Here is a 14,089-nt window from a genome sequence, read left to right as displayed (position 1 = left end):
GTGTTTTGGGAAGCTGTTCTGACTTCGGGCTTGTCTGGGTGTGCATCAAGAAAGCTGCAGAATCCAACAACAAAACGTGAGCATAAGAGCTTCTTGCACTAATCCCAAAAAGGTGTTTGTTTATCGGGCTTGTTGGGTTGGAAAATGCATTGAGTTGTTACAGTTTAGACAATGTCATATTTGTTTTTTCTTGTTTGTAACTGATAAACATTACTGCCAATTTTCTGTGTGTTAACCATATTACAAAGAACAAAAGAACAAAGAAAATTACAGCACAGGACCAGGCCCATTGTCCCTCGAAGCCTGCACCAACCATGCTGCCTGACTTAACTAAAACCCCCGACACGCCCAGTGACCATATCCCTCTATTCCCATCCTTTTCATGTATTTATCAAGACGCCCCTTGAAAGTCACTACCCTATCTGTTTCCACTACCTCCTCCAGCAACGAGTTCCAGGCATCCATCACCCTCTGTGTAAAATATCTGCCTTGTACATCTCCTTTAAACCTTGCCTTTCGCATCTTAAACCTGTGCCCCGAGAAATTGACTTTTCCATCCTGGGAAAAAGCTTCTGACTATCCACTCTGCCCATGCCTCTCATAACCTTGTAGACTTCCATCAGGTCACCCCTCAACCTCTGTCATTCCAGTGAGAACAAACCAAGTTTCTCCTACCTCTCCTCATAGTTAGTGCCCTCCATATCAAGCAACATCCTGGTAAATCTTTTCTGTACCCTCTCCAAAGCCTCCACATCCTTCTGGTAGTGTGGCGACCAGAATTGAACACTGTGGGCCCGATTTTACAATTTTGATTGTAAGTGCTGAATCTGGGCGCAATTCAGATCTGCCTTGGAAATTTGCTTTCAGGCATCCCCATATGTACTCAGCCTGAAAAAAAAAATCACAGGTCTGAATTGTGCTGAGGGCGGGGCTCAACGATCAGAGCTTTGAACTGTGCATGTGCAGTGAGGAAAAAAAAAATCACTCCTGCGCCGCAAAAAAAATGGATAAAGTGGCCTGGGAGTGAAAAACGGGGGAAGATGGCCCCCACAGACATCACCCCACCCCACAACAACATAACAGTCCCCCTTATCCAACACCTCCCCTGCGACCCAGACCGATCGCAACCCTCCGCCCCCACCGAACACCTGCAGAGTGGCAGTGATTCTCCAACCCCCCTCCCCCACCCACCATCACCCACTGGTCTGCCCTCCCCCCCAAACCTCCCATCCATCAGAGAACGATCTGTCCTCCCTTCCCCTGCACCAGAGAGCCTCCCTCCTCCTCCCCACCGGAAAATGGTCCTCATCACTATCTACAAATCCACCAAACTTTGTGTTATCTGCAAACTTACTAATCAAACCACTTACATTTTCCTCCAAATCATTTATATATATATTACAAAGAGCAAACAGTCCCAGCACTGATCTGGGAGGAAGGCCACTTGTCACAGCTCTCCATTCAGAAATGCACCCTTCCACTGCTACCTTCTGTTTTCTTTAAGCCAGTTTTGTATCCACTTTGCCAGCTCACCTGGCACCATTATTCTTAAATAAACTTTGTTTGATAAAAGCTCCCTCATGGGAAATAAGAACATGAGAACTAGCAGGAGTGGGCCATCTGGCTCCTCAAGCATGCTCCACCATTCAATAAGACGATGGCTGATCTTTTCATGGACTCAGCTCCACTTACCCGCCCACTCACCATAATCCTTAACTCTTTTACTGTTCAAAAATTTATCTATCCTTGCCTTAAAAACATTCAATGAGGTAGCCTCAACTGCATCACTGGGCAGGGAATTCCACAGATTCACAACCCTTTGTGTGAAAAAGTTCCTCCTCAACTCAGTCCTAAATCTCTCCTCCTTATTTTGAGATTATGCTCCCTAGTTCTAGTTTCACCCACCAAAGGGAACAACATCCCTGCTTCTAGCTTATCTGTTCCCTTCACGATCTTATATGTTTCTATAAGATCTCCCCTCATTCTTCTGAATTTCAGTGAGTATAGTCCCAGTCTACTCAGTCTCTCCTCATAAGCCTAACCTCTCAACTCCGGAATCAGCCTAGTGAATCTCCTCTGCACCTCCTCCGGTGCCAGTATATTCTTTCTCGAGTACGGAGACCAAAACTGTACACAGTACTCCAGGTGTGGCCTCACCAGCACCTTATACAGCTACAACATAACCTTGCTGTTTTTAAACTTCAACCCTCCAGCAATTAAGGATAAAATTCCATTTGCCTTCTTAATTACCTGCTGCACCTGCAAATCAAATGCTTGTGATTCTTGCACAAGGACACCCAGATCCCTCTGTACAGCAGCATGCTGCAATTTCTCACCCTTTAAATAATAGTTAATTTTGCTGTTATTCCTACCAAAATGGAAGACCTCACATTTACCAACATTGACTCCATCTGCCAGATCCTCGCCTGCTCACTTAAACTATCTATATCCCTATGCAGACTTTTAGCATTCTCTGCACACTTTGCTCTGCCACTGATCTTAGTGTCACCTGCAAATTTTGACACACTATATTTGGTCCCCAACTGCAAATCATCTATGTAAATCGTAAACAATTGCAGTCCCAACACTGATCCCTGAGGCACACCACATTTGAATCATACTTGCAGTAAAGCCTCTTATGCTTACCCTAGCCAAATTCAAAGCACAAAACTTATGATCAAGGCTGACTTTATAAAATACCTTGGAGTTTCTAACCTGGATTATAAAACAGATACTTAGAAAACCATTATTGCATTCGAGGCCAGGAGTAATATTTAATTATGGTATTTGCTTAATTAAGTTAGAACATAAAAAAACTACAGCACAAACAGGCCCTTCGGCCTACAAGTTCTGCCAATGATATCCATACCTACTAGGCTTACCTATAACCCTCAATTCTAAGTGTTGGGGTCCTGAAGATAATGATTGAGTGAAACAATTTTAAGCAAACATAACTAGGAGCAGGAGTAGGCCATCTGGCCCCTGGAGTCAGCTCAGCAATAAGATCATGGCCGATCTTTTTGTGGACTTAGCTCCACTTACCCATCCGCTTACCATAACCCTTAATTCCTTTACTGTTCAAAAACCTATCTATCCTTGCCTTAAAAACATTCGATGAGGTAGTCTCAACTGCTTCACTGGGCAGGGAATTCCACAGATTCACAATCTTTTGGGTGAAGAAGTTCCTCCTCAGCTCAGTCCTAAATCTGCTCCCCCTTAGAGCCAGCGGAAAAAAGCTCCATACTATTATCTAGTTCTTTCATAATCTTACATGTTTCTATAAGATCGCCCCTCATTTTTCTGAATTCCAATGAGTACAGTCCCAGTCTACTCAGTCTCTCAACATAAACCAACCCTCTCAACTCTGGAGTCAACCTCCTCTGCACCCCATCCAATGGCAGTATATCCCTTCCTAGGGATTAATGTCAAAACCAGAAATGGGCTCCTTTGGACATTTCTTGGCTGGAAAAAACAATGTATAAGTTGAAACACTGCACATGTATAGCATGGTGTATTGCTAGCTTAAATAGCTGACAAAATAAATGAAATATAATGGAAACACTCAATGAGTTCAACTTGGATAACGCACAGGCAGTCCCTACGTTTTAAGAATGACTTGCTTCATTCCAGCACAATCACCAGACTCTCCCACATGGGCAGGTGTCACTTGGGAGTTTTTAGCACTCTCTCCGCCACTGTGTCTTAGCCTGTGTGTTTTCAATGTAGCATTCATTTCGTGGCTTGTCAAATGAACTTTCTCCCATTTGGTTGATCACTACGAGTTGGTGGAGGCTTTTGACTGCTTCAAGAATGTGTTGAAGACATTTGTAAAACATTTCAGCGGAGGTGGCTTTGAGCAATTTAATCCCTCTATGCTTGCTATGTTGGCTTGGAAGAAGACTTTGCTGTTGCACCATCTCCCTTGCCACTGGAATTGGGAGAGTCTTGAAACAAATTGCTAGTGTTTCTGTTTCACCTGTTGCAGAACTGAACAAGGGCCAGGCCAAGGGGAGTCCAAAATTAATCTCAATTTCAGAATCAGCCTCCTGAAAGGGCAAGTACTGTGCACGCTGCATATTTCACCCAGAAGTCCAGAAACATGGAAAGCAATTTTACCTTTCTACAGTACCAAATGCCTCCCTCTCAGATGGCTTCTGTACCTAACCAAGCAAGCACACCTGGGGCTCCAAAACAGGGAAATCAGCTTGCAAAATCACAAAATGAGTTTTTTCTTCACAGGCTTCAACTTTTTGCTTGCAAAAAGAAACCTGCTGGTTTGGATATTTTTCCTTCAAAACTTGGGTGTAGCACATTTTAAAAATTGCCAACTTCCCTTCAGTGCAGAGAAACACCTCACATTCTTCACAATTGGATAATGGAATTCAATATCAGATCAATATTAAGCAATGTGCAAATGTGTGACAATGTGCACAATGCATGGGGTGAAAATATCAATGGTGATGACAATGTCTAACTGCAATGCCAACGTAGAGGATGCAAGCTCTTACAAGATCTGACAGAAACATTCTATATCAATACGCAATACTACAAAAAGATCTGGATCAACCCTAACAAAATCTGGAATACGGAGAGTTTGACAATGTCTTCCTCCTCAGCTAACTATTGGGTTCCAAATTAAAAGGATAATTCCCAAGTGAACGCCCACAGATTCTTTGGCTTTAAATACAACTAGTCTTCTCCTACCTGCAAGAGAGACCAATAAGAGAAACAAGCACTTAAGAAGAAACTACTTTAAAATGCAATTACTTTACATGGGGCGACTTAAAGCTAGGGCTTGTCGCATCAGTGCAAATTACAATGCTGCCGGTCCCATATATGATTTGACTTGTCACATGCATTGGGATACAGTGAAAAGTATTGTTTCTTGCACTTTACAGACAAAACATGCTATTCATAGAGTACATGGAGAAGGAAAGGGGAGGGTGCAGAATATAGTATTACTATCACAGAGAAAGATTAATTTACATGCTACATCCATTCAAAAGTCTGATGGCAACAAGGAAGCAGCTCTTCTTGAATCAGTTGGTACGCCATTTTAGATTTTTGTACCCTTTTCCCAAGGAGAAGGTGGAAGAGAGTATGTGTGGGGTCCATGGGATCCTTGATTATGCTGGCTGCTTTTCCGAGGAAGCAGGAAGTGTAGACGGTCAGCGGATGGAAGGCTAGTTTGCATGATGGACTGGGCTACATTCACAACTCTTTGTAGTTTCTTGCGATCTTGGTCAGAACAGGTATGATACATCTGGAAAGGATGCTTTCCATAATGCACGTGAAAAATTGATGAGAGGCATTGCGGACATGCAAAATTTCCTTAGCCTCCTGAGAAAGTATAGACATTGGTGGGCTCTTTTATAGCGTCAACGTGGAGGGGCCAAGATAAGTTGTTGGTGATCAAGACACCTAGAAACTTTAAAACTCTCAAGCATTTCTGCTTCACCACCATTGATGTAGAGAGGGGCATGTTCCCCACTACGCTTCCTGAAGTTGGTAACTATCTTCTTCATTTCACTGACATTGAGGAAGAGATTATTGTTGTCGCACCATTTCACCAGATTCTCTATCTCTTTTCTGCACTCCATCTTGTCATTGTTTGAGATCTGATCCATAGCAAACTTGAAAATGGAGTTGGAGTGGAATTTGGCCATACAGTCAAAGGTGTATAAGGAATATAGTAAAGGGCTGAGGACACAGTCTTGCAAGATACCAATTTTGAGGATAATTGTAGAGGTTTTATTGCTTATTTTTGCTGATTCCAGTCTGTGGTTTTAAATGGACAGAACTGTTTAAAATATATAATCTAAAATGCAACTGTTGTAGATACTGTGTCTTATTTAACTGTATGGAATTGAGAAATTGGGTCTGTTCCAGGACCAAAGCTTTTCAGGGTTCGATTCAGCCTGCTCAATCAAGTAATGGTTGGTATAAAAACATTTAATCACAACTCACTTCTCTTCCTCAGCTGCAAATGCAAATCTGATGTTCAAGAGGTAACTGAACAACCTCCTCACAAAGAATAGCAGAGTGCATCAGAAATAATATGCAAACAAATGAAATAAAGCATGCAATTAAAAATTAAAAACAAGATTACAAAGGAGCAGTAACAGAATTGAATAGGATTTTGATAAATGGTCCCTCAAGCTCAGGATGATTAAAGTAAACTGTCCCATACTCCAATCAGTTTATTCAGAACTCAAGAGCACTCAGAATTTGGAATCACATATCAAAAAACAACGTATTTGTTTGTTAAATCACTTTTTCTCTCTTTGAAAACCATCTATTTCACAAATTAAAATAAAATGAATAACATATTGATGTAAATAAATAAGATCAACTGCTGCAGAACTCTTGACAGCATATGTTCTAATTCAGTGGTCTGAAATCAAGAAATCCACTGGGTCACAACGCTTAAAGCTTTGGGCTGAAATTTTTGTTGCATCCAACGAAAAGGAAAAGCTTAATTTAAATGCTACTTCATTGACAAACATTTTAAAAAGACAATGAATAAATTGAATAGATTACACATAGAAGATTTGAATCTGGCAATTGCCGAGGTGGTTGCTAGAACATGTGAAACTCACGACTTTTATATATTAATTTCAAGGATTACATTCATTAAGAAAAAGGTTACAGTGGTCACATATCAACATCAGAATTTATATCAATTAAAACAAAGGCAGCAAAAAAGATGGCCAGCTTCTTTCTACCTACTTTTGTGGTTCTTTCAGATTAAGTTTCCAGTAAATCAAGAGGTCTTAGCTTCCCTTTTGATTGGAGGCTCGGCTCAGGTCCCTATCGATCACCACCCTCCTGTCTGGCTGAACATTTTTGCATTGGACAATTTCAACTCTATTCACATTCTCCAAATAAAAGGTGTAGCCAAGGATACCCACATGGGTCCCTAATATATTAATTAATTATTAGTCACAAGTAAGGCTTACATTAACACTGCAATCAAGTTACTATGAAATTTCACTAGTCACCTATTTGGGTCAATGCACCCAGCCAGCAAGTCTTTCAGACTGTGGGAGGAAACTGGAGCACCTGGAGATGTGACACGGGGAGAACTCCACACAAAGTGTCCCAAGCTGGGAATCAAACCTGTGTCCCTGGCGCTGTGAAGCAGTAGTGCTAACCACTGTGCCACCATGCTGCTCCACACGCCCTTTGCGCCCACCTTCTTTTGTGGAAGATGAGGAACATTTTTTGCTCTGGTCCTACTCAAAGCCCCTACCCCAACCTCGTTTTATAATACACTGGTGACTATCAGTGCTTTTTTTCTCTTCTTGCCCCAAATGAGAAAACGTAATCAACTTTGCTTCCAATTTCCACTCATCTCTTGCCTTTACATGGCCCATCACCAACTCCTTCCTCGAATAGTCTGTTTCCATTTCTGGGGAAAGGTTTCCAGGCGATATTCATTACAAGACTCCTACAGCTACCTTGACTGGGATTCTATTCCATTCTCTCAGTACCTCTGTTTCCACTGCGTCTGTTTGCAATGTTCACCTTCCATAGCAGCTTTTCTCCTTTTTCACCACAATTAGTTAGCCTTGACCTTGTCTTCCACCCCAGTCTCTATATTCCATGGATCAACTGCCACCTCAAAACTCATCTTTCCTTTGCCTCCCATTTCAACATTATGAAATGACCATTTCCTATTTGAAACCCTGATCCACTCCCACAGTCACTTACTTTTCCCTTTGCATCTTTCCATGCAAGTTCAGAAACTACAACATCTGCTTTTTTACCTCCTCCCTTCTAACTGCCCAAAGTCTCAAACGCTCTTTCCAGGTTAAACAGCAATTTATTTGAAATTCTCAGTTTGGTGTACTGTATTTACTGTTCAGGATGTGATTTCCTCTACATTAGTAAGTCAAATTAGTAAGGCTGGGTAACCACTTGGCTGAATATTTTTGTTTAGTCCATAGGTCTGACCTGACTTTCCAGTCAACTGTCCTGTTAATCGTCCACCTTGTTCCCATTCTTGACTTTTCTGCTTTTAGTCTGCTACAGTATTCCAATGACCCTCAACTTAAGCTCAAAGGGGTTTTATCTTTTGATTGGGCATTTTCACACAGCTGACTCGCCAACTTTAAGGGCATTCAAATGATCATTGGATAGGCATATGGATAATATTGGAATAGTTTAGGTTAGAGGGTCATTAGATTGGTTCCACTGGTCGGCGCAACATCGAGGACAGAGGGCCTGTACTGCGCTGTATCGTTCTATGTTCTTTCTAGACTCAACACTGACTTCAACGATTTTAGATCATAATCTTTGCCTTTTGCTGTGTTTTCTTTGCTCAGCTTGTTTTATTTTCTGGTTTTTCTCCATTCACTTTGCTTTGCTTTCAGACAGCAGCTATCCAGAATCTGCCATCCAAACATCCTCCAGATAGGTCCATTGTTTCGTTATTTGTCCCATTACTGCTCCATGAAATCTTTTAGTAATTTACTCTCTCCTGCCCTTCACCCTAATACAAACCTTCCTTTATGTCTGCTTCTACCCACCTTTTCCCTCTTACACAAGACCATGAGATTTATGCTGCAAGGGTGGATCATTCCATTTTCTTTATCCTTAGCTCTGACGAAGGTCATCCGGACACAAAACTTTGGTTCTATTCTCTCTCCACAGATGGTACCAGACTTGCTGAGATTTTCCTACATTTTCTGTTTTTCCTTTTGACTACCTTGTTACTCTTCATATAATCATAAAAGCATGTTCTTCAACATGCTCCATGCATTTACGTACATATGTGCTGCCCACCTCTCTGATTTGCATTTCTTCCTTATTACATCGCTTCCCCTACTGCATGGCACAATGATATTGTCACTGGACTAGTAAGCCAGAGACAAAGGGTAATGCTCTGGGGGCCATAGCCCAAATTCCACCATGGTAGATGGTGGAATCTAGATTCAATAAAAATCTGGAATTAAAAGTCAAATGACAACCATAAAATCATTGTTAATTACAACAATTAACCCATTCTAAAGAATGGTGGCACACTGGTTAGCACTGTTGCCTCTCAGCACCAGGGACCCAGGTTCGATTCCCAGCTTGAGTCACTGTCTGCGCAGAGTTTGCAAGTTCTCCCCATGCCTGTGTGGGTTTCCCCAGGTGCTCCATTTTCCTCCCACGGTTTGAATGATGTGCTGGTTAGGTGCATTGGCCATGCTAAATTTTCCCTCAGTGTACCCAAACAGGCGCTGGAGTGTGAAGAGGGGATTTTCAGAACAACTTCATTGCAGTGTTAATGTAAGTCTACTTGTGACTAATAAATAAACTTTACCTTGCTGAAGCTATATGCACTTGGGCATGACGCAGAGAGCAATTCAGAGATTACCATTTTTGAGATCCTGACATTTTAAATTCTCAAGTGTTCAAATCTTTCCTATGGCCTTGCCCTTTCCTGATATATGTAACTTCCTCCAGTCTGACAATCCTCTGCCTTCCTCCTAAACTAGCCACTGGCATATCCACAATTTCCTAAACTCCTTTTATTGACAGCTACACTTTAGACTGTTTAAACCCAGCCCTAACTTCCCTGCTTGTCCACCCCTCTTCCTTTAAGAGGCTCTACCTTTTTGACTGAGCTCTTGGTCACTGCTTGTTAACTTCATACATAGCTCAGTATCAAATTATTCTGGTCATTTTCATGTGCAACACCTTGGGACATTTTACTGTTGCTCAATTTTCTTTAGCCTCCATTTTTTGACTTGAACTCTACTCCTTTTTCAATTCTGCCACACTATGGATCTTGATTCTTCGCTCTAGCTTTCCACATACCACACACATTAATTGTTGGTTGGAGAGATGATAAGGAGGCTAGTACTGATTTCTAGCACTGAAGTTAGGAGGCAAAGAGAAGATTTAGGACAAAAGAAAATACAGCTACAGTTCCTGTGCCCAACTAATATTTTGTTCCCTCTATTTGAAAATATATTCATCTGTATAGACTGCTTGTGATGGAACATCCCATCAATACAAAATACCTAACCTCACTCACTAAAAACACAGTTGTGAAATTCAAACTGGTTGTAATCCCAAGTTTGACTTCAACTGATATATTATTCTGATCTAATAACGAGATGTGAATGATATTCCATGCTTGTACTGCATTGTTAAACACTCAGGCGTAACTTTACGTAGATTTTCTTAATCTGTAAAATATTTATGTGAAAACATTCAAGTCTGTTCTAGCAGAGCACTTTCAGGTGTCCTGTATCATGTTTATTGGCTCCCTTGTTAACCATTTTAGTTGCTCTTAATGTCTTAATTTCCTGCGATAATACATCTGTCATGAATAATTAAGCAATACAATTGCCTTTTACTGTAAGTTGGCCTAATGTTGTAAATCAATGCTGGAAGCCCCTATTTGCTATCAGTTGCCAAGAAACAAAGTTAAGCCATTTATACAGAGGTTATGAGTTGATTGCTTTATGACATTGCAATGCTACAAGATCTTCACATTCTATGTCAGCTTTTCATCTTTTCCCAGGGCAAAACCACTGCCTTCCATGATTCTAAACCAATAATTATTGGACCATTTATAACAAAACATTTGAATAACAGATTCAGCCAAAAACTTTCAACATCTCAATTTCACCTTAAATAAAGGAATTGGAAATAAAATATAAATTGGAAAGAATGTTTGAATTTCATAGACTCTAAAATTCAATTACACTGTTAGCTGTCAGAAATGTTTTCCTTTCTTTGAAAGTCTTCATGCTGGTTATCCTTTAACATTTTAGGTGAACAACGGATCAATCAATATTTAGAAAAAAAATCAAACCCTTCAAAATAATGTGGAAGCAGTGGAATTTCATATCCTACCTGCCTTGGACAAATCCCTTCAAATTATCTAAACTTTCACAGTGATGCAAAAATTGCACCATAAATCTGGAATGGAGTTCCAAACTGATTCAGCTGGTTAGCCTGTTTTTCAAAATATGTATGTAATGCATCTGAAGGTAAAACCAATATTTAGAAACTGAGGTACTTGGGATCAGGACTTGCCAGTACCTAAACATTTGTGTGTTTTTGTGGATAGATAATCCTATTAATCCAAGCATAATTAAAATATCATGTGGAGATGCTGGCATTGGACTGGAGTAGGCACCGTAAGAAGTCTCACAACACCAGGTTAAAGTCCATCAGGTTACTTTGAAATCACAAGCTTTCGGAGCACTGCTCCTTCATCAGGTGAGTGGATATTAAAATGGTTAAGCTGGGAAATAAAGTTCCTAATGTTGAAACTGGAAATAACCTACACATCTTTCACATAGCAACCATATTAATGTTTATTTCACAGGCACTGCAATCCATTTTAGTTCTGTTAAGATGAAAACACTGCTTCTGAAAATCAAACTAACTAATTGGAAACCTTGAGCCCGCAGAACTCTCCAGTTTTGATGAAAGGGGCATGGATATCAAGCAATGAAAGTTGAGCCCGCAGAAATGTTGATTTTATTTATCCTCTGCGGTCAACCTGGTTAAGTCAAATACAAAGTTTGCAGCCACCAGAAATATATACGCTACCAAGATCCACTATGATCAAAAGCTGTTTCCAGGATTTCCAGTGCCATGAATCCCCAGTCTATTTATGGTCATCATTCATTATGTGCTTTTCTCAACAATCATGAGGTTGCAAAATTTACATTAATATACAGAAAGGAGCCACATGAACTGCTTCAAATGTTTTAATTGTGCTGTGGCCTGTAGAAGCTACTGGCTTTTTTTCTCCTGCTCCCACTGCTGAGGCTTCCCTTTGGCATAAACAGTGTGGTTTCATCAGTAGGAAGCTATAAACATTCAGAGCCACTTCTGGTTTCTTTATAAATAAATTAATAGATCATATTGTATTCCCAAGAACTTAACTGAAAGTGAACCTAAAACCAAATGTAGTGCAGCTCAAGAATTGGATACATGCTGGGCTCTTTATTACAATCAAGGCAGGCAAGCTACAATCACTACAGTTCAGTACCAGAAAACAAACACCATTCCTTCTTTTTGATTTACTCCATCACCACTAGTATCCACCATGAGTTACATTCACAGGCTTAATTATCATGCATTCTAAAATGAAAAAGGAAACCAAATTCTAATAAAATGTACAACATGACATAATGAAGTCTTTCTTACATCTAAAGATTAGATGATGTAACTGCTCTTTTTGTCGAAGATTAACAACTCAACCTAGACAAATCTACTAATATTAAAAACCTCAAGATATCCCCACCTATTATGACCAGTAATAAAAAGCATATGCACTCAATGTTCATGGTGTATCTACTACTAAGAATTTTCTACTTCACATTCAGGCTCAGCCCATCATTTCTTGAACAACATTTTACCGACCTCTTCACAGCCAGAACTCAAAATCAGACCAGTGCTTGGACAGGTACACCCAACTTGAGTCATTAATAAAGGTATTAATTTAAAATAGTTGATTTCCCCTCAATTTTTTCCTGCTGCTCCCAGTTCCCATCCCAAATGGGAGGCTCACTTCACATTCTGTTACCACTTAGCAACTAAATTCTCATTTCAAAAACAGAGATTGATGAAAGTTTAAATCACATTCAAAGCAAACCGGTTATTTTCAAGATCTTTCAAGGCAATTTCAGGGCATCCTTTTATTTATTAAAAAAGTTATTAATATTTTAACCACAAATACAAATGTTGTATATTTGATGCAAACCTTTCTCATTACTTCTAAGTTTGTGATTATTTAGTTTTCTAAACTGATGGTCCTGAATGGTTTCACATAAAAATTGTGGGAGGGAAGAATAACTTCAGTTTTCCTATTCTGCTTTGCTCTATTATTTTGGAGCATTGTTCATTTTGAATCTGAAAAGTCTACCATTCAAGCTTGCAGTAAACATATACAATTCTTTACTCCGTGTGATAGTTCAATGCTCTACTTTCAAACAAGATCACACACATCAAGGCAGATTAAAGAGAAAAAAACAGTAACAGAGCTTTAACAATTTTACTCACTATCTGCTTGGATGTATTTTGCTAAAAAGCTCAGGATCACCATGACTGGTAGCACTGTCCAACATAGAGGTATCATATTCCAGGGTGGCAGTTGTCCTTTAACTCAGGTCCAGATATAGTTGTTGGTCTTCAAATGCTCATACCTGCATGTAAGAATGTTACAGATTTATTAATGTCTTCAGGTCACTGCTCATCAAGCAGTCAAGAGTAATTTACATCGTATTAGCTTTCAATACACTATAATGTGCGGCTTAAATTCAATAATCTTCCTGCATTGTATCAGCTAATTCATGATATTTTGAACTGAATTTCAAATCCAGATGGAAACTGGAATTATGAACTTGGCACAAAGCTGGCAGATTTAAATTGATTCAACAGGAATCTCAAGTTGGGATGCAAAAATTATAGCAAATCTGGAATGAACATAATTATGGTTATGCAAATACTCAACTTGTTCACACATCAGTTTATAGTTTCACCCGAAGCTAATTATATTTCCAATTTTTAGTCCTTCGCTAAGCACTGGTCATCTTACAGATCCATGGTGTACAGAGTAAAAGCCAAAATGAAAGGCTTTCTTGTGTAAATTGTTATTTAAGCCAAAAAAGTCACACTCATTGCCACCTCAGATCATCAATTTCATTCCCATGAATTTGACTTTCTGTAAATGCATTCACTTTTTCCACTAGCTCTCATTCACCAGATTGAGCACTTCAGTTGCACACTTTTGGGAGTAAAAATTCTTTGGAAACCACAATTTTAACAACTTTTTTAATTTCTTTCTTTGAACCTTTCAGGCCAACTCTCTTAACAAATATAATTATTCATGGGATTTGGGCTTTTCTGACAATGCCTTATCAATTGCTCAGCCCTAGTTGTCCTTGAGTTGCCTTTCTGAACTGCTGTATTCTATGTCACGAAATTAGAGTGCTTCAGTATTATACGTATGCCTGCTGCCTAGTCCTTCTACGTGGTAGAGGCCATGACTTTGGGAGGGGATGTGGAGCAAGATTTGGCAAGTTACTGCAATCCGTCTTGTAAATGGTACATATTACAATTGTATGCACCAATT

General features: G+C 39.8%; 1 protein-coding gene across 2 annotated transcripts in view; it reads right to left on the bottom strand.

The window, feature by feature from the left end:
• ptprfa (protein tyrosine phosphatase receptor type Fa) overlaps positions 1–14,089 on the bottom strand; it is a 488,466-nt gene that overhangs the window by 311,318 nt on the left and 163,059 nt on the right. For both annotated transcript variants that reach the window (XM_080195322.1, XM_080195323.1), the window contains exon 2: positions 13,018–13,160. In XM_080195322.1, the coding sequence (XP_080051448.1) occupies positions 13,018–13,093 (76 nt within the window). In that variant the 5' untranslated portion in view covers positions 13,094–13,160. The remainder of the gene's footprint in view (positions 1–13,017; positions 13,161–14,089) is intronic.

The sequence above is a fragment of the Carcharhinus amblyrhynchos genome, chromosome 9 (genome assembly GCF_965287045.1).
Source record: "Carcharhinus amblyrhynchos chromosome 9, sCarAmb.v2.hapA, whole genome shotgun sequence".
In the NCBI taxonomy this organism is placed as follows: Eukaryota; Metazoa; Chordata; class Chondrichthyes; order Carcharhiniformes; family Carcharhinidae; genus Carcharhinus; species Carcharhinus amblyrhynchos.
The sequence above is the reverse complement of the archived record's forward strand: the minus strand, read 5'-3'. Positions and strand labels throughout refer to the sequence as shown.